The sequence below is a fragment of the Mycteria americana genome, chromosome 2 (genome assembly GCF_035582795.1).
Source record: "Mycteria americana isolate JAX WOST 10 ecotype Jacksonville Zoo and Gardens chromosome 2, USCA_MyAme_1.0, whole genome shotgun sequence".
Classification (NCBI taxonomy): domain Eukaryota; kingdom Metazoa; phylum Chordata; class Aves; order Ciconiiformes; family Ciconiidae; genus Mycteria; species Mycteria americana.
The window spans coordinates 83,140,144-83,158,329 of NC_134366.1; the positions used below are offsets into that span (position 1 = coordinate 83,140,144).

The window sequence follows — 18,186 nt, forward strand, 5'->3', positions numbered from 1 at the left end:
GCCTTCTGTAGACTAAGACAGCTTTGTATCTCTAACATCTGCTTGCCTTGCATAGGCTGGGATACCTTGGTATTAGTCAGGAGGTGGAGAAAGATGGGCCCCACCCTGAGGCAGTCTTTCTCTCTGCTTTCATGGGATCACCCTTCCTGGCAAAGCTATCACAAGGAACTCTCTGAGAAGACATGCTTACGTAAATTTGGGTGGATGTGCTAAATGCTCTGATCAGCATTTAAGCAGAGTATGACCTCCAGTGAATGAAGACTGACTCTTGGACTGGAATGTTTTCAGAACCTGAAAAAGCTGAGAGTGATGCCTGAGCTTTTCTCCTTCAGGAAATCTCACCCAGGCAGAAAAAGAGGGAGGGGGCAATCTGCCAGAGGTTTTTATCAGTCTAGCAGACCAGCGCAGATGTAGCAATAACTGTGATATAGCCTGCTGGACAACTGGAACTATGTGACCAAGAGTCAGTGCCCAAACACGAACAAACTGCACAGACTATAGGCAACTAGTCCATCTCGCCTGCGTATGGTCTGCCTGTGCAGCTGCTCAGTCAGTCGTCAATCCCGTGTGCAACGCCCTGACCTACCTCCTACAGGAGAACCAGCAGAAACCACAGTGACGACAGCTCTGGATAACTCTGACCTCAGCCTCCGAAACAGATCAGACAATGATGGGGTGCACAAAACACTTCCCAGCCGTTCAGCTATCACTGAAGTTACTGAGCTGGTAAAGATCTTTGCAGGCAATTCCTTCTCAGACAGGGTGGGCTGCAAAGTAATTGTTATATTTTGCATTCTTCTTCTGACTACTATCCATGTATCAGGACACCCGATGCATATCAGCAAAGACCCCCAGAGGCCTGCAGCATCTCACCTCCCATTGGTTTTGGTGGAAGTTAGTCCCCTCAGTACTGTCAAAGATATGGGCCAATGACTCCAGTTAACCCTCCGGTATTAAAATGTGTTAGAGCCCATTAAAGGTCCACAGAGGGAAGGAAACTGGTAAAATCACTGAATCACTGTAACTAAAGGCTTCTCGTGGGTTGGCAAGGTCAAGAATCAGAACTCCTGTCTCCAAATTCACAATAACCACCATGCTGTTCTCTGGTGTTAGAAGTATGCATATTAGGGGTTGCACATTCTCATTGAGAAATCTCTTTCCAGTTTCTTTCAGATCTGAAGCACCAAGACAAATTCTCAAGTAAAATACTCCCGGTTTTTGAGGATACATAATTGAATTCTCTGTATATTGTGACCAGCTAGTAACATAGTCCTTTCTGGGAACTCTCATCATGTGGTCCAGAAGGGGAATCCAGACATTTAGTTTTTTATTTTGACTTTGTGGCCTAAGTGAATCTGTTCATTTCCATTCCTATCATTTATTGGAGGTCACGAGTGAACACACAAGAGTGAACACACAGACTGACGCTGGAGGTATTGAAGACATTCGACACAGGTTTTATAGTGTTTTATTCTGAACAGTAGTTAGGTAAACCAGTACTGAACATATGCAGCAGGCAGTCTTCAGATAGAAATGAAATCTGATTACCATGATTTCATATGTAATTTGGAGACTGGTAATTACAATGTTAACCTCACTCAAGTTGAAGTCCTTATTTCTTTTTCATGCCTCAGACATTAAGTAATTGTATGGAGTCTCCTTAATTCTGAATCCAGAACTAGAAATGGCAGATAATCTGTGCGTGAAAAGTGTGGCACTTCCAGTATTAATCCAACTGTTTTCTATCCTAGAATTGCATAACGTTCTTTTTCTCAGGATATATACAACAGGGCTCCTTGTAGCTGCAGTGAACGGGTCCCCTCTTCCATGTCTGAAGGGCAATGAGTCAAAAAGTCCCACGCAGCAGAGTCCAGCCTCCCCAGTCTGTGAACTGATGTAGCTCACACTGAAGTCTTCTGGGTATACGTTTTGTCACCACGATTAATGCTTCTTGCATCCACAGGTCTCAGTGCAGCTGCTGTTTCACAGATGCAAACTCTGGTGCTAGCCTGAATTGTCTAGCTACGCTGCAGAACTCGGGTGCTGTTTCACTAGGCATTGGCAGGGTCTGGTAGGGCACCCTGGACCACCAGAGTATAGCCAGGTACAAGGGGAGGGCTATCGCACCACGTGTCCACATCTTCCCCTTCTAGGCAGCAGGAATCCACAGAGCGTGGGTCATGAAGGAGAGTGGTTTGGCTAGGGAGCAGGAATGTAGCTCTTCCTTCCAGAGCCCTTTCCAACTCCTGGTCTATCTAAAACAGGCTCTCAGCTCATTTCGTTTTGGGAAAAAGATGTCACAGAGGAACTAAATATACTTGTTGCTGAGGCTGGGATACTTCTCAGTAAAATATGATGTGTTCTTCACAGTGGGAATCCTTCAGCTTAAGGGGACGAAACATAAGGAGATAAACTAGCTCTGCTGCATATGTAGAGTACATTGTATTACCCAGCTGCTATATGAACCTTTTAGATTTCCTTTCAAAAGTGATAGTCAGGATGCCAAGCTTTACAGGAACGTGCACCACCATAAATGTAATCATGCTTTTTCATAATGAATACGCCCTGCTTACGGGGAACAGAATCGGCCTGAAAGAATCACATTGCGAGTTTTGTTGTGCCTAAACAAAAAGATAAATGGATGGTCAGCTTTAAATTCATCTTTGTGTTGCAGAATCCGATATCCTGGTACTTCTCGGGACTCGCCACCTTGTTCATTTACTTCCAAAGAGACTTTATGGATGATCTTTGACAAAACCACACCTTTTGTCTCACACATCTCAGAGAAATCTGATGCGCTCTCATTGAAGACATGTGTCATTCCCAGGCTTTCCAGAAGTGGCTTCAGGTCATAATCACCTTCCATGCTAAACTTCGGAAGAAATACATTCACTTTGGTGTTGGCCATCATGCTGGGATTGGTCCACTGTAATAATGTCGTGGGGGTGAGTGCCTTTTCCAGCTGAAGACATAAAGGAACAAATGAAATTAATGAGCAGTCCAAGGAAAGAGAGGGAAAAAAAGGCTATTCATGAACTTCCCACTCTATCAAGCCTCAAAAAAATAAAGTACAAAAGGCAACCTTTGCTTTTGAATTCACAACTGTAGCATTCAGGGTTAACATACTCTCAGTTATATTCATGCAAGTATGATTGAATCCATAGGACAGACCTCTGGAGCACCTCCACTGCATGTGCATGCTCTGACTATTAGCCCCTTACAAGCTTTTGATAGGGAATCACCTCAACAACCATATGAAGGAACCTGAGAAAGACAGTCCCTACCCAGGTTACACCCGGCCAACTGACAGGTCCAAAAGTCTTGATTCCTGACCCTACAGAGTAATGAAATTGCTGGTATTTGGGACAGAAAAAGACCAAATCCAGAGCCTGATCTCAATCAAACATGCAGCTGTTTGAGCAATTTTTTAAAAACTGGGAAGTGAGGAGGCAGAATTTTGGGTCACAACAAATTGGTATCAGAAAAGGCCTTACTTGCATTTTAAGATATGTGTGCTCTGTAATTTATTCCTACATATAAAAGTACCTTACAGCTGCAAAGGCAGATTCCTCCTGCCTTTAAAATTTATGGCCAGTTGCAGCAAATTACAACGGAGACTTGCATGATCATCTGTCTCTTAATCCTTAAACTTTGAAGTGAGGTGAAAATATGTTCTAAAATTTTCATAGAGAAATGACATAAGACACAGTTGTTCTTTAGGAAATGCCTTATTTATTTTCAAATTTATGTGCAATTGTAATAAAAAATGGCTCATTTTTAGGCACCTCTGCTCAAAATTAAAACTTAGAGAAGTGTAAAATAAATCACGGATACATGCCAACTGAAAAAAATGAGGACACCAGAGTAAATAATGTCAGCACTACTGAGTGCCCAGTAAGTATGACGTTAAGCACTTTACTATAGCAAGAACAAAAATCTTAAGATGAAAATTATTTTTGGGGTCCAGATTTTCAAATTGATGCAGATTCCTAAAGTGCATCATGGGCACCTTCTGCACTTTACACTGTCTTCTGTGCACACCCTACCTAAAACAAAGTCTTGTTCACAAGCTCACGCTTGGCCACAGTGGAAACAATGATGTCACAAATACGAGATCAGGAACAGACAAGCAGAATGAGAAGGTAAATTCATAGGAAACTTACTTTTTGTTTCCTTCTATATACCATCTAAATAACTTTCCATAAGCATATGGCATTATAAGCGGGCTGTTTCGAAAGGAAGCATCATACCAATTCTGTTTTTTTCTCTCACCTGCTCCAAGCCAGTGGTCTCATCTTCAATCTCTTTGGGCAGCAGAATGAGCATGCTTATATGTTTGTTAAGGCATGGAAGCTCAAGGATGGCAACATTTAATTCTTTTACATAGCCCAGGCAAAAGGTAGCTTCCAGATTCATCATTTGCACTGGTTTAGTTTCAGTCTGCAAAACACAGAGGAAACAATCTAGCATTCCTTTTAATTCACAAATAAGATGGTGAGAAAGGAAAGCGTGTAAGCTTGCATGGAAGTGGTATATTGAGTTACCATCAGCGAATTTGTTGGCTTTCATAGGTAATGAAACCAGCTGTAAGAGACCCTGTTGGCTTTTTACAGTAGCCAGCTTTCCAAAGAAAAGTGGAAAAAGAATTCTACTTAATACAATTGCAACATATTGGGGATGTGCCTTAAAAGAGAAATTTACGTAATATCAGTGGCCTTTCATGCCTGTTTCACTGAGTGCTACAAACTATATTATCTACAGGGCATCGTAATGCCAGTAAGTGTCAAGCACTGAGCACGTCTCAACAGTGAAGGTCAAGCTGTTCATACGAATAATTGATATGTTGGTTCAGGAGCTGAAACAGAATAAGAAGAATTTTCAGGCTTACCTAAAGCCCTATGTCTTTGCTTTTCATGAATGAAACAAACCAAAACTCTTTATTTCATAGGGAAGATTTACAAACTGTTCTGTTCACCTGGAAACTCATTTAAAATTCAAATTCAGTAGAAAAATGTTACTTGAGATGTTTCACTTCAAAATTTTAGTGTTGATTGTATAATTTTAAAAACTTTTTTAGCTGAAACTGTTGGCTGATGTGGTAATTTATGAAAATTTTCAGTGAACCTGAAACTCCAACTTTTCTCATGCACATAGATACATATATATGTATGTATGTATGTATATATTTGGAGTATAATCTCTTTATCTCACAAATGTTGCCCAGCTTTCTGTCTTGGTTTAAAGCTGACTGTCTGATCACAATATTCATCACTGGTCACAGATTCTTGAAGGCGACAGCCATGGGTGCTCCATCCACTTGGACCTGATGGCTAAGCAGGGCTGATATGCAGAGGGCTACAGTCCTGAGCCTGACTGGAAAGAGGGAGATTGATGGGGCACCATCACTGAAGAGGAAAGCACAGGGCCAGGCACCTAAGGGGTATACTCAAAGAGACCCCAAGTGTGTAGATGTTTCACTAGCTCTGTGGCCACAAGAAATGCAACGTTTTGTGCTTCACCCCTGCTGGTTTTGGGATGCCACCTCTGGTACATGCTGGAGTCTCTTGGAAGAAGCTACCCATGAGAATGTGCATCTCCTTGTAGGCAATGGTTGCTTCTGATCACATGTACTCAGCTCCTGTTGTCTAAATATACTAACAGGACAGTCTGTTTTCACACTGGGCCTTTGAAAAATGGATGTGAAAGCACCAGCAAAGTTTTAAAACAACATGACAAGCAAATTGGTTTAGCGACCCTTGCAACAGCATATAGGTTTAGATAGAGTCTAAGAATGTCACAGAATCACAGAATCACAGAATCACACAGGTTGGAAAAGACCTTTAAGATCATTGAGTCCAACTGTAAACCTAACACTACCAAGACCACCACTAAACCATGTCCCTAAGCACCTCATCCAAACATCTTTTAAATACCTCCAGGGATGGCGACTCAACCACTTCCCTGGGCAGCCTGTTCTAATGCTTGATAACCCTTTCAGTGAAGTATAATTTCCTAATACCCAATCTAAACCTCCCCTGGCACAACTTGAGGCCATTTCCTCTCGTCCTGTCACTTGTTACCTGGGAGAAGAGACCGACCCCCACCTCACTACCACCTCCTTTCAGGTAGTTGTAGAGAGCGATAAGGTCTCCCCTCAGCCTCCTTTTCTCCAGGCTAAACAATCCCAGCTCCCTCAGCCGCTTCTCATCAGACTTGTGCTCCAGACCCTTCACCAGCTTCGTTGCCCTTCTTGGGACATGCCCCTTCTCTGGACACGCGACATGTCATGGTAATAATAAACATTCCTCATTTTCTCTTGTTGGGATTTCCTTAGCTCAAAGTTTACATTTTCTTCAGTGGAAACAGTACTCTGGGTTTTTTTCAGAACATACCTTGTTGACTTTAAAAGGACATTCTTTGATCTCTGCCTCTGGGAACTTCTTCATCCAGTTTGTGACAAAATAAGCTGCATTAACTAGGAGGATCTGAGTCTGGTCATTTACACTATCATCATTCAAAATATTCTCCATTTTGCCTGTGAACAGGTTTAAGATGGTTGTTAATACAACGATACATTATCAGTATATCAATTGCTTCAACTGAATATGGAAACATTTCACTGAATTAAAAAATTTGTGTCCTGCATCTCACAGGTAAAAGATTTTAATTCTAATGGAAAATTCCAAAAAGAAGCACTTACTTAAAATTGCAGCTTAATGTTTGAAATGGGATTTGGAATCAACGCAGATCTTCCAAATGACATGTTTTCTTGGGTTATAGAGCATGGAATCAAAAATACACCTACTGCTTTTGTTCAGTACCTTACAGAAAGTACTGAATTTTCAGTGAAATTCAACAGGTGTAAGTGAAAAAGCATTTGTCATTTGGAAAGCAAGACTTGAAGGGAAGTTCCAGATTAGCAGCTACTCATTTCTAGACTGATACATGAGAATAAAATAACCAGAATAATAAAAAATGCTGCTCTGTTTACCGTTCATAACCAAATACTGCTACAGACTTCAAAAAGAATACGGAAGTGTTGTCCTCACCCTCACTCTATTTTAGACCTGTTCAAGCACTGCCATAAAAGACACCGAATTCAGAGCACTGGGGAGGCGAGTCCAGCCTTCATGCACGAATTGCACAGGCAGGGCAAGGTGCTCCCACATGGGCACCTGGGCCAGCCTGGGAAGGACCAGACTCATGCACCCGTGTTTTCGTATTTGTACTACACGAGGGCAACAGGCAGCAACCGACCCCAGAGCCCCCTCTGCACAGGCTGCAAACGGGCTCTGTTAGGGGCACTGCGTGCTCGCATGGGCCAGGGCCGGACCTCTGCCCCCATAGACTGGGCAGGCTCTGCCGGGGGACCCTCACTGTCCCTGATGTGCATCTGCTGTGACTTGGCCCAGCGGCTGGTGGCTCAGCGGTACTGCAGGAAAAGTGCCCACAGCCCCACTTCCACAGGAAGGCAAGTAAGAGATGCACATCTGCTTGTGGCACCCTTGCTGGCAAAAGCAGCTGAGCTGAGCTAAGCTGAGCTATTAATTAACAGCCTGAAATTCAGAGTCCAGCAAGTACTTCCCATTACAATAAAACTTTTAAAGGAAACCAGGGCCTGGGTTTGATGTATTGATGTCAGATGTTTGTGAAGCTCCACAGCCAGGAGCTGTCGTTCTCCCCGACTGTCCTGCTGCAGTCAAACGTGAGCAGCTTTCCCCACAGCTAACGCAAGGTCACTTTCACATCTCCACCTTCAGAAATGCTGCAGTAGGAAAGTTAGTGATTTCAAAACACTAATTAGCATGACATTGCTAATCCTCATGAATCCAAACAGTAGGTCTAGTCCCGTCACTTTCACTATGTATTTACTTCTCAAAGCATTAGTAAAGAGGTGTCACAAGGACAAAGATCTCTTTCTCCAAAGAGGCAAACAGCATCCCCAAGGTTAAGCTGTACTCACCATCAGTTAGCTCTGAAAGAGATTTGTTGATCTTCTGTCGGGTTTCCTCAGTTTTTTCTTTGAACTCCACTAATTCCAGTTCAGATGGAAAAGGCCTCTTTGTGGAGTTGACAAAGTCCTGAAAGACAGAAGATACCAAAGTCATCCTTGGTTAAATGCCATCCATTTAATGGCTCTTTACAGAGCCTGCAACATCAGCATCCCAAGCTTCACCATGGGGTAGTTGGGGAGTATATTATGATGGACAGCTATTAAATAACAGCGGGTGACAACCAGGATGCACAGCTGCATTCGGCACAGCGCTCCCAAGGTTGTCTTCAGTCCAGGGGTGTTACATCAGCAGCTAAAGTAACTTTGGTATTGCAGGAGTGACCACATTGCCAGAGTTAGAAAGGATAAAACAACCCTCAGTCCAGGCCTGGGTAAGAGAGAGGACTGAGTTAAAGGCCACAGGCTGCTCACACCATGTCTGTCCTCACCAGATGAGACATTTATTGCTGTGGATGGGTATTGGCCTTTGCTGTAGCAGAGGCTGAACAGCAGGCAATCTGATTATAGCATCATTTAAGCATGTTGAGTTTTCTGAAACATCACTTTTAGGCTGATGTTGTCCTTGCTTGGGGCCCTATTCAAAGACAACTTTGGGGAAAAAAAAGCCACAACATTTTTCTCAGTTATTTGCAAGGTCCATAAGTTATAAAGCTAAACACCACCTTCCTCACTTGTGTTGTTTCAATAGCCAGGCTTCTTCCTCCTCAGACAGATTAAGAAAACTACAGCTTATGCAGTAATTACTTGGGTGTGTGAACTGGACACACACTTGCACCGCCAACTTTTTTTAAAACTCCTTTTCGCTCATACTTACAATGCAAAGACTTTGATGTGGCATAGAAGTCATGTTGCATTCAAAACCTACTGAGCTACTGACCTAAAGCATATTAATGAAAGAATTAGAAGTGTTGTAATAGTTGCATAGCTTGGGGTCAAGCAGCACACTCATCCATCCTCCTACAAACTTTTATGGCAGCAGAGAATATTATGTTGTTCATCATCTGAGTCTAGCCAAGTAGCAGCCAAAAGTGAGAGAATTTATTTCAAACAACGTTGCAGTCTGACACCATAACCCGTCAACATGCTGGCCAAGCAATTCATAGCACCAGGGCTTTTCTGCAGTACTTACTGTGGTAGGATTAAGAGACTTGTCTACAAAGAGCCGTTTGACCATTTTCAGTGCAAAGAAAGAGCTGAGTTTGGAAACATCTGAAGTTACTGTTTGAAACCCGAAACAAACATCTTTGACCTCTTGTAAATGAAGGACCTGTTAAATGAACATAATAAAATACTAAGCATCTTTTCTATTGTTATTATCTAAACATTCCTAACAGCTTACCAAAAAATAATGCTAGTTTGTGACCAGAGCTGTGGCTTTTTGTATATAAGCTAACAACACAGCCTCTCACTGTTGTTACTCAAAAATCATTTATTTGACATCCTCACATAAATCTAAAAACCTGATCCTACCAGAACTTTAACCAAACACATTTCTTTCCTGGGAGCAGTCCAAAAAAATCAATAGAGCTGTTCATGCTGGTGATGTGGCTTAGTCGATTAAAACTCTGGAGTACGGAGTCATAATGTTTTCACCAAACTTACATTCCTGCCCAAAAACCTGGTGCTTTTAAGCCAGATAAATGAGGGTCCCAGTTAGTCTCCTTTCTAGAAGAGGGCTACACCTTTAAAAATGCTTAATAGATCATCAAGTTTTCTGATTGCTGTGACTGATACATAACATCACATGATATTTCAGCAAAAATCGACCAGAAAACTATGTCTGTTTTGGCAGACAAAGTATGAGCTGGAGGTAGGGCTGCTGCCCCACACACCGTCACCTGCCAGCTCCTGGGAATGACAAGTCCAGTTCTAGGAAGTGCTGGGGTGATCTAAAACTTGCCGCTTTTAGGCACCAGAGGTGAGAGGTTACTGCTGGTTTTGTTTGAAAATAACCCTGTAAATATGAATTGAACTTCTAATGCCTGCTTATTACAGGGTCTTTGATGGTGGCTGTTTCATTACAGGCAGCCTGCCCAACCCTCCTCACCTGTCTCAAACTCCTGCATGAGGCATAGCAGGCACTAGCGACCTGCTTTTCCCTTTGTTCCTCACTCCTGCTCTTTCTCCCTGAACACATCATATCTTCACAAACACAAGAAATTGCTGCTCTGCCTTAGCCACCCCTCCATGTCCTCCCCACTCCTTGCTCAGTGGGAGCAGAAGGACATAAGCTCCCAAGGACACAGCACCAGCACAGATCTCATAGCCAAACTCCACAGTCACTTCCTCAGAAACAACTTTCTGACCTGATTTCCTTCTCCTCCAACAGTTTTATTTCTTAGCGTGTTAAGTGCAGAAAGCTTCTGTGCCTTGAAACTATGTTTGGGGAGAAGGCTACGCTACTGCAACTTCTCTACCTAGCAGAGCTTTTGGCACAAGTTTGTTAACTGATATTCCAGAGTAAAACTGCCAATCTGGCTCCTTTTGTATCTGGTATTTAAAAACCCAAGCACGAACTCCGGGGTGGGCAGAAGCTAGAATAGATGTGGAAAATAGGAGATATTACGTTTAAAAACATACCAAGTTCTCCTTTGTATCTGTAGTCAGCACTTTTTATATACCACTTGAGAAATATGAAACATAAACGCGCTTGTGTAACAGAGCTCCATTTGTGGATGTGTAGGTTAATTTATTATGGGGTGGTTCAAAGCAAATTGCAGACACAAGTGAAAATTAAATTAAGGGCAGGTTAATATTTTGAACTCTCCCATTAGAAAGACAACACTTGAATTTTGAAATGGTGAGGAAGCTGCAGGGTGTCATTTAAATTTAAAAAAAAATCTAGAGTTCATTTCTAAATTTTTTTAAAATTTAGAAATGTTGGAAAAATCTGCAATGCCTAGAAGATCATGGATATATTGCTGTGCAGCTCTGCAAATAGCACAAGACTCATTGTAATCTGTGGCATGAGTGGGGGCACAGGAGGCTGCGCTTCGGGGGGTACCTTCAGTGAACGAGGAAGTACAGGGAGGAATTCCCAAAGGAGGGAAAATATATTCAAATACGTAGAACATCCCTCAGAGCCAGGTGATAATCAGCGTATAAATGCATACTGCATTTGCTTCTCATCCACCTTTAGGTAACTGCAGAAACCGTGGGCACCCTCACCGGGATAAAAAGGAACTACGCAAATCTCTGCTTACACAGGGCAGCAGAAGAGGCTGCGAGGCTGCCTCCCTGCACCCCAGAGTGAGCTTGATAAACTGATCGCATCGTGACTGCCATGCTGCATCACGGTGTTGGAAACCCCTTGAACACCATGAGCTGCTTGTAAGGAGAAACACGGCTGAAGCTGTGCCCTCTTCTACTGCATCCGCCTCCTCTTAGCGGGATTGCGGGAGAAAGGGGAAACATCAGTGCCAGGGCTGCTAAGCATACTTGCTGCTGACAGACAGTGGCAAAATCATTTCCAATTCTATAAAGCTTAGGCATTCTTGAATCATTCTTGAAAAAACAATTATCCAGAAAATGCAGAGATCTTGACAGTGACTTGCAGCCACAGTCACACTATGCTAAAAGGAGACAAGGCTTTAATGCAACTGTTAAGGACTCTGCCATGTCCCCTTCCACCTTGTAAACCCTTGAGAAAGCTTTTTCTTTATGCCAGATTTTCAACCTCTTTTGCTGTGTGGGGCCGTGGAGTGTGGAACCTTTCTGGAATTTCGGATGGATGGTTTGCAGCCTGGCTTACATGGGAACCAGATGTCCAGTAGAGTATTAACAAGAATAAATAAGAAAGCCACCTCCGACAGCCATATAATTTTGCAGCCACAGAACTGGATGCTGACAGCTTACCTGTTTCATTTGGTCTGCAGTATCACCTTTTGTAGCTTTATGTACCAGAGCCAGAGACGTCGAGGTACACAGTGGGGCAAAAATAATATTGGCTGTTTTGTCCTTCTCACATAGTTTTTTGAACATATCAACTGCAAAGGCAGTGTTTGCTAGTTGCAGAGCGTCCATTGTCATCCTGAAATAGAAAAGGGAAAAGAGATGACTCAGAGTGTAATTCTAGCTCCTGCTGTGGTGGGGCTGGGTCAGAGCACTGAAGGAGGCTGGACACCAGTATGGGGACTGGGCAGCTTGAACCTTCAGGGAGAGGAGAGGAGGGCCTGGCCGAGCCCACTCAGCTTCAGAGCACACTGGCAGCTCCTGAGGAGCAGGGAAGGTCTCATCCAGGTCCAGCCAAGGAAATGCGAGTGGTTCAGTAACAGCCATCATCTTCAAGTGACAGCTGGCAACGCCACATGTTACATGGAGCCAATATTATCAGAAGCACTTGGGGAAATCTAGGTAGGTCAAGGTGACCCATGCATATTGAGTCAAATTGGACCACAGATGAATTTAATCTGTTTTTAATTGATACTCTTAAAATGTGCCAACTTCTAAGGTACTTTGCCTATGCTCTGGGCTCTCCTGGCTCTCAGACAGGCCTTTAATAGTCTCATAATCTTTCCTGTCTCTTGCTTCATGGTTAATTGTTCATTAAAGCTTTAGCTTTGGTACACGTCCTTCCTCTAAGGGATGACTCCCCATGCCCCCTAGCCTTGCTAGAAGTCTCCAGAAAGCTGTCTGGTCCTATAGGTTGAGATTGTCCTGGAAACTTAAAGGAGGCCTCCTAAATAAATCCTGCTGTGTGCCCACTCATCACTTACACTGTTTTAACTGCAAATATTTTCCTAGCCATTCTTAATACCTGCAGTTGCCACGGGGCTGTTAGATGATCTGTGCAGCCAGGAATGGGAAGGGTGGTGCCCAAGGGACAGTTGCTGCAGTCCGTGCTCAGGGAAAGCCAGAGAGTATGCCCATCTTCCAGACTGCTTTCACATACCTGAGATTGCACTTTGGTGTAAGCACGTTTGCGTAGATTCAAACTAACGAGGGTGAACCACAGAATTTCAATCATTAGCACAAGTCTGGCTTTAGACCAGCAAGCACACAGAAGACGATCCCTTTGACATAGTGAATTTGACACTACTCTGCCCTCAATGTCATGTATCCCTAACAAAAAGGCAATCTGTTAAAACTGGTGTTAAACAGCTCCATCAAAGCTATTGACAGAGAGAGAAAGGAAATGGAAAAGATGAATATTGGGAGAGACTTCAAAAGGCATAATATTTCACACAGAACCTAAAAGGTGTCTCCAGCATTTGCTCTCTCCAGGAAAAATGGCAAAATAGTGGAATAAATATGGTGTGGAGGGGTGATTTTAAAAGGTGTGGTCTTATCCAGACACATACCTATCTACATTTGCATTTCAGGCTCCGACACTGAAGATCTAGGGGTCCTATTTTATCCTATTATGAAAAGGAAAGTCAGTCATTTCTTACATTGGTAAGAGGTTTGCTAATATTTTGAGAAACACCTTAAGGACAGGGATTTCTCTCCGACAACTGACTACTTAATACTGCAGTCTCAAACATTTACTTACCTAGTTCATGTCATTTGCATCCTAGCCAGGAAAGATCTCACTGGGTGAGAGCAGAAAGGTACGGGAAGACAGAAAGGGGAAGAGGGAACTTACGGGCATGGAACTGTCCCCAGCAAGGTACCTTTCTTGACCCTTCACTCTCATCCCAGTCTGGAAAGGCATTTTGAATTATAACAATCTCCTGTTTGAGTGCATGTGTCATACTGCCCAAACTTAGCTGAACATCTGACCCCATTATACAGAGACGCTGTGGAGCAGTCGTGGTACTTGACAGTAGTGAATGACTTCCAAATAATCTGTGGTATTTATACATTTTTATGGGAGTAACAGAACGGGTGCACCATTTGCCTGCGACACGGTAGAGAAAACACTTTGATTTACTCGTAAGGCCTGTTTGATTAGAGAAGGCCTTTTACAAAATAAATGTCTTTATTTTTATTTTAATTAACTTACACATGTTCTTGGATCTATTTGGTAAGGCAACTGGTTTATTTGGCAACTGGTTTGTTTTGGGCTAAAAGATACTGTATAAAAGGTTACTGAAATGTATTGCACAATCTAATTAAGTAAAAAAAAAAGATACTGGCATAAACCCAAGGCTTTTTAAATCCAGGTTTGAAAAGCACACCTAACCAGTACTGCGCTCTCGCAAAATGTTCTGACTGTTGGTATTAGCAACAAACTGTTTGCTAACAAATCCCCTCCCGCTGGAAAAAAAAGAAAATAAATTTGTCTTGAAGAGGGGAAACATTAAATATATATCACTGAAGAAACTTATCCCCACATAAAAATACAGAGGAGTATGCTTTGCAACATCTAGAGGCTTTGCCACAACCCTGAATTCAGAATGGGTCTGGCTGGACTTGTCCATCTTCCAGGAGCCTGGCAGTGCCCAGCAGCTGCTTGGTAAAGAGGGATTATCCATGTGAGGTCCCATTTTACCGTGTCAGCAGGCGTCGAGCTGATGTCAGAGTGAGGTTCAGGAAACGCGTCCCGGAGATCTTACGGGTGTAAAGGGAGAACTAAGCACCAGCCCAGCACTGTAACCATCTATCTCATTTACGTAGTCACAATTTCTCATGCATGAAAACAACTAATTACCAGAAAAGTCAAGCTTGCCAGAAACCATGGGCTCAGCACACACGTTAAAGGAGGAGAGCTTTGGGCAGAACAGTGGCAAAAGACAGTTACAACAAATTTGAAGGACTGAAACTGCTGATGAGGGATTAACTTGGAACAACAGGGGCAAAGGAGCAAATGTAAAACCATCATTTAAAATGCCTCTCTGCAGTTGCTCATCTCAGACGTGCACCTTTGTGCCTGTGCATGTCTTAAACTCCCTTGCATAGGCTAACTATCTTATCTTGCCCATTAACTCAACCATCCACACATGAACATACAATACATACGTATACTTTGTCTCCTTCTCACTCTTCCCCCCCCCCTCCCCCCCCACTAAAATTTAAAGATTTGGGGCAAGTACCAACTTCCCAGGTATTTCTTACTGAGGACCTGGTGGAAAATTACCCAGGGAACCAAGAATGTGTCATTCAACATTTACCACCCTCAAGAAGACAAACAATGTGAAGAACCTCACAATGCAGAATGAGGCATGCAGTTCACCGGAAAAAAATCTTATTTGCTAGTGGGGTAGAGTATCATTCTTTAGTACCGGCTGCCCTGATATTATTCTATTTAGGCCTCTGGATCTTCCTTACAGGCTAAAAATCAATATGCAATCATAACTGCTTGAAAATACTTCTTGTTCCTTTCTGGTTTCATATTGCAAATGCTATGCTGTCATTCTAACATTAGTATTTTCAGTTATATTGGCAAACCTAGGGTGATTTTAAGATGCATGTGTGCTACCTGTGTTTCACTTCCTTGGGTTGCAAGAGATTCAGAGAAAAAAAAAAAAAAGGAAATTTTGCAGAATTGAATGGAACTCTTCTTTCTTATGCCAGTGAAAAGCTGTACCATGGCTTAAAAATTCTTCTTTTCTGACCTCATTAGTAACTCTAATACTGTCATGTTGGATCATTTTCTACAAAGTTTCGATGTTCCTTTTCAGTGAAGAAAATGGGAGGTATTTCGTGGTGAACCTTTTATTTACCTTTTGTTCATCCAGTAACTGCTGATATTCTCAAAGCTTCTTTTGTGCTGAGTTAAACTATTTCTGGTAGTGGTAAAGCTCTCCATTCTTACAATTTCTTTCTTTTAATGCTACTATTGAAAAAACACCCACTCAGGGCATTTTGTGGGGAAAAAAGTTCAGTTTCACGCTTAACCTTGAATGATGGGCTGGATAGCGAAGAATAATCTCTGTTCCACCACCTTTTTCAACTGCACCTGGTCAGTCAGTTTTTTATGCTCCATTTATTAATGATGTATGATATGTAGAAGCTCATGACATTCATATTCTTGAAAAGAATTCACTGTATTAAATATTACAAAATCTTAAATCTCATTAAAGCCTTGACCATCCTAAGCCTTGTGAGTCCATTAAAGCCAGTTCCAGTCAAGTGAGAAGGGTTGAGGAAAGCCCATCAAGAGGAAAGCCCATTAGCTGCCCATTAGCAGTCTTAGAAATCAGACGCAGCTCCTGAGTCAGTAATCACAGGGAACCCTCAAACAGGGAGGAGTCAAAAAATTGAAAATGAAATTTTAAAAAGGCTTGCTGCATGGATTCCTGCCGAGCCCCTCCTTTCCTGGGAAAGCGGTGTCAGCATTTCCAGAGAGGCCCACGGCACTGGGGCATCTTCTAAGCACAGGTAGCTTGTAATCCACCCAGCTTTGCTTAAAATTGTGAGTCTGCCACAGCGTTATAGAAACGCTTTCAGATACAGAAGGAGCTGAAAGGCTACTGAACCAGTTTAGAAAAACCTGATTTAAACTTGTTTATTGGTATCAGACACCATTTTTGCTTAGTCACTCTTGAATGTAACAACAACAACAACAAAACAAAACAAAAAACAACAGAGAGGCTTTGTTTACTATCTGCTTACTAAGAGAAAAGCTAAATACAGCTTATCTTTTAAAAATATGATCAGGACAATAGCAATGTCTGTGTGGAAATGTCTGACAAGTCAAGTTAGTTATATGGTAGGCATAATCTGATAAAGCAAGTATTTATTTTATTCTTGTCTCGGTTCAGCAGCCCTTCCAGGAGAAGACACCTGTGGCAGATAAAGTGTGGACAGCGCTGGCCATCCAGTGCTGGGGGGGAGTGTACTGGGTTTGCAGCTCAGGAGCTGTGAGTGCCAGCCCTCTAGTCTCCAATTCAAACAAACTTCCACCGAGAGCATAAATGATATGAAACAACCCACACGCATGTTTCATGAGTGAGGCACTAATATTTGAAACTAGCTCAAGCATTTAACATGACCCCACTTCAGCTCTTACTCGGCAAACACAAAATATAAAGGAAATAAAAGACCCCTGTGAGCCTTTTCTTCTCACTTCTACACAAATGACAACTCTTCACCTGGCAGACTACCCGGCTACGCAACAAGGACACAATTTCCTCTGAACAGACATTTCTTGGAGGAACGCAAGACACCAGACTGGTGTGGGACAGAGCATCTCGTATGGCTGGGGAAAAAGCACTGTCAGCAATATAGCAGGGAAAGTCACTCCAGGAAGGAAAGAGAGAAACAAGCCACCGCAATATGCTTTGTTGTACCTCAATAGCCAGTGAATTCTTCAAACTAAATGGTCACACTGAAAATAAATTGGTAATTACTGGACCTAAGTTCCTGCCCTTTGCTTTAAACAAGTGCGGATTAGTCACTTGATTAATAACTCAAAGCAAACAGAGCAGAGCGTACATACCTCTGCAGAAAATGAGAGGACTATTCCTCTGTAACAGAGACTTACAAAACAGTCTAAATCCTACTTTGACACATGGAGCATTTTCACGGCATCATACACAACCTGCTTTTTCTGATACGGGGAAAACCATTTGCAATAAACCACCATATTGTAATAATTCCTAATGCCCTTGCCGTCTCACCTGCCAGATCCTATTCACTGCTTCCAATGAAATCTTTTTGGGGGGAAGAAATATAGCATAGCAAATGCAGCAATTTTGGGATGAAACCAAAACATTGTAGTTTGGGAAGGCTTTTTTGCTCCTTTAATTGCACATGGTATCTTTTTGTATGAATTTCCTTATCCCACTCCCTCTACACAATTATGTTTCACTGTGGAGATTTGTTAACTATTAGTTAGGCATTAATTAAAGTATCAGAGGAAGGAAAAAAGCTGTACTTACTTTGCAAGGCTATAATCCTGGTAAACGAATCAATGAAATGGGTACAGCACGAAGAACTAGCTACCCGTGGTGGAACCTTGCCGAGCAGAAGACTCTGTTACCTTGCCTGCTCATTGACACCACTCCCACTTTCCCAACCTTAATTTGTGACACACTCCCTCTCACTCTCGTTTTCTTTTTTTTTTTTCGCCCTTAATCATTCTTCATGGCAACTCCTACATTGGAGGAGCAAAATGATTCACACCAGAGTTGTCTTTGCCTGCCCAGCTACTGAAGACAACAACAAGCTCCGGCAGGAAAGAGCAGCCTTTGTGCATTGCCTTCAGCAAGCGCAGTACAAAAGGCAGCAGACAAGAATGAACGAAGACTACGAAGGAGAGAATACAGGACTGGATGAGCAATTAAAAG

At 42.5% G+C, this 18,186-nt stretch overlaps 1 protein-coding gene across 1 annotated transcript; it reads right to left on the reverse strand.

Moving 5' to 3' along the window:
- Nucleotides 1-1,471: 1,471 nt before the first annotated feature.
- SERPINB5 (serpin family B member 5) lies at nucleotides 1,472-12,043 on the reverse strand. The gene is made up of 6 exons (XM_075493956.1): nucleotides 11,870-12,043; nucleotides 9,144-9,281; nucleotides 7,964-8,081; nucleotides 6,393-6,535; nucleotides 4,273-4,440; nucleotides 1,472-2,962 (listed from the first exon to the last, which is right to left on the reverse strand). The coding sequence occupies exons 1-6, from the start codon at nucleotides 12,041-12,043 to the stop codon at nucleotides 2,570-2,572; spliced, it is 1,134 nt and encodes a 377-aa protein (XP_075350071.1). The 3' UTR covers nucleotides 1,472-2,569.
- Between the last annotated feature and the right edge of the window lie 6,143 nt (nucleotides 12,044-18,186).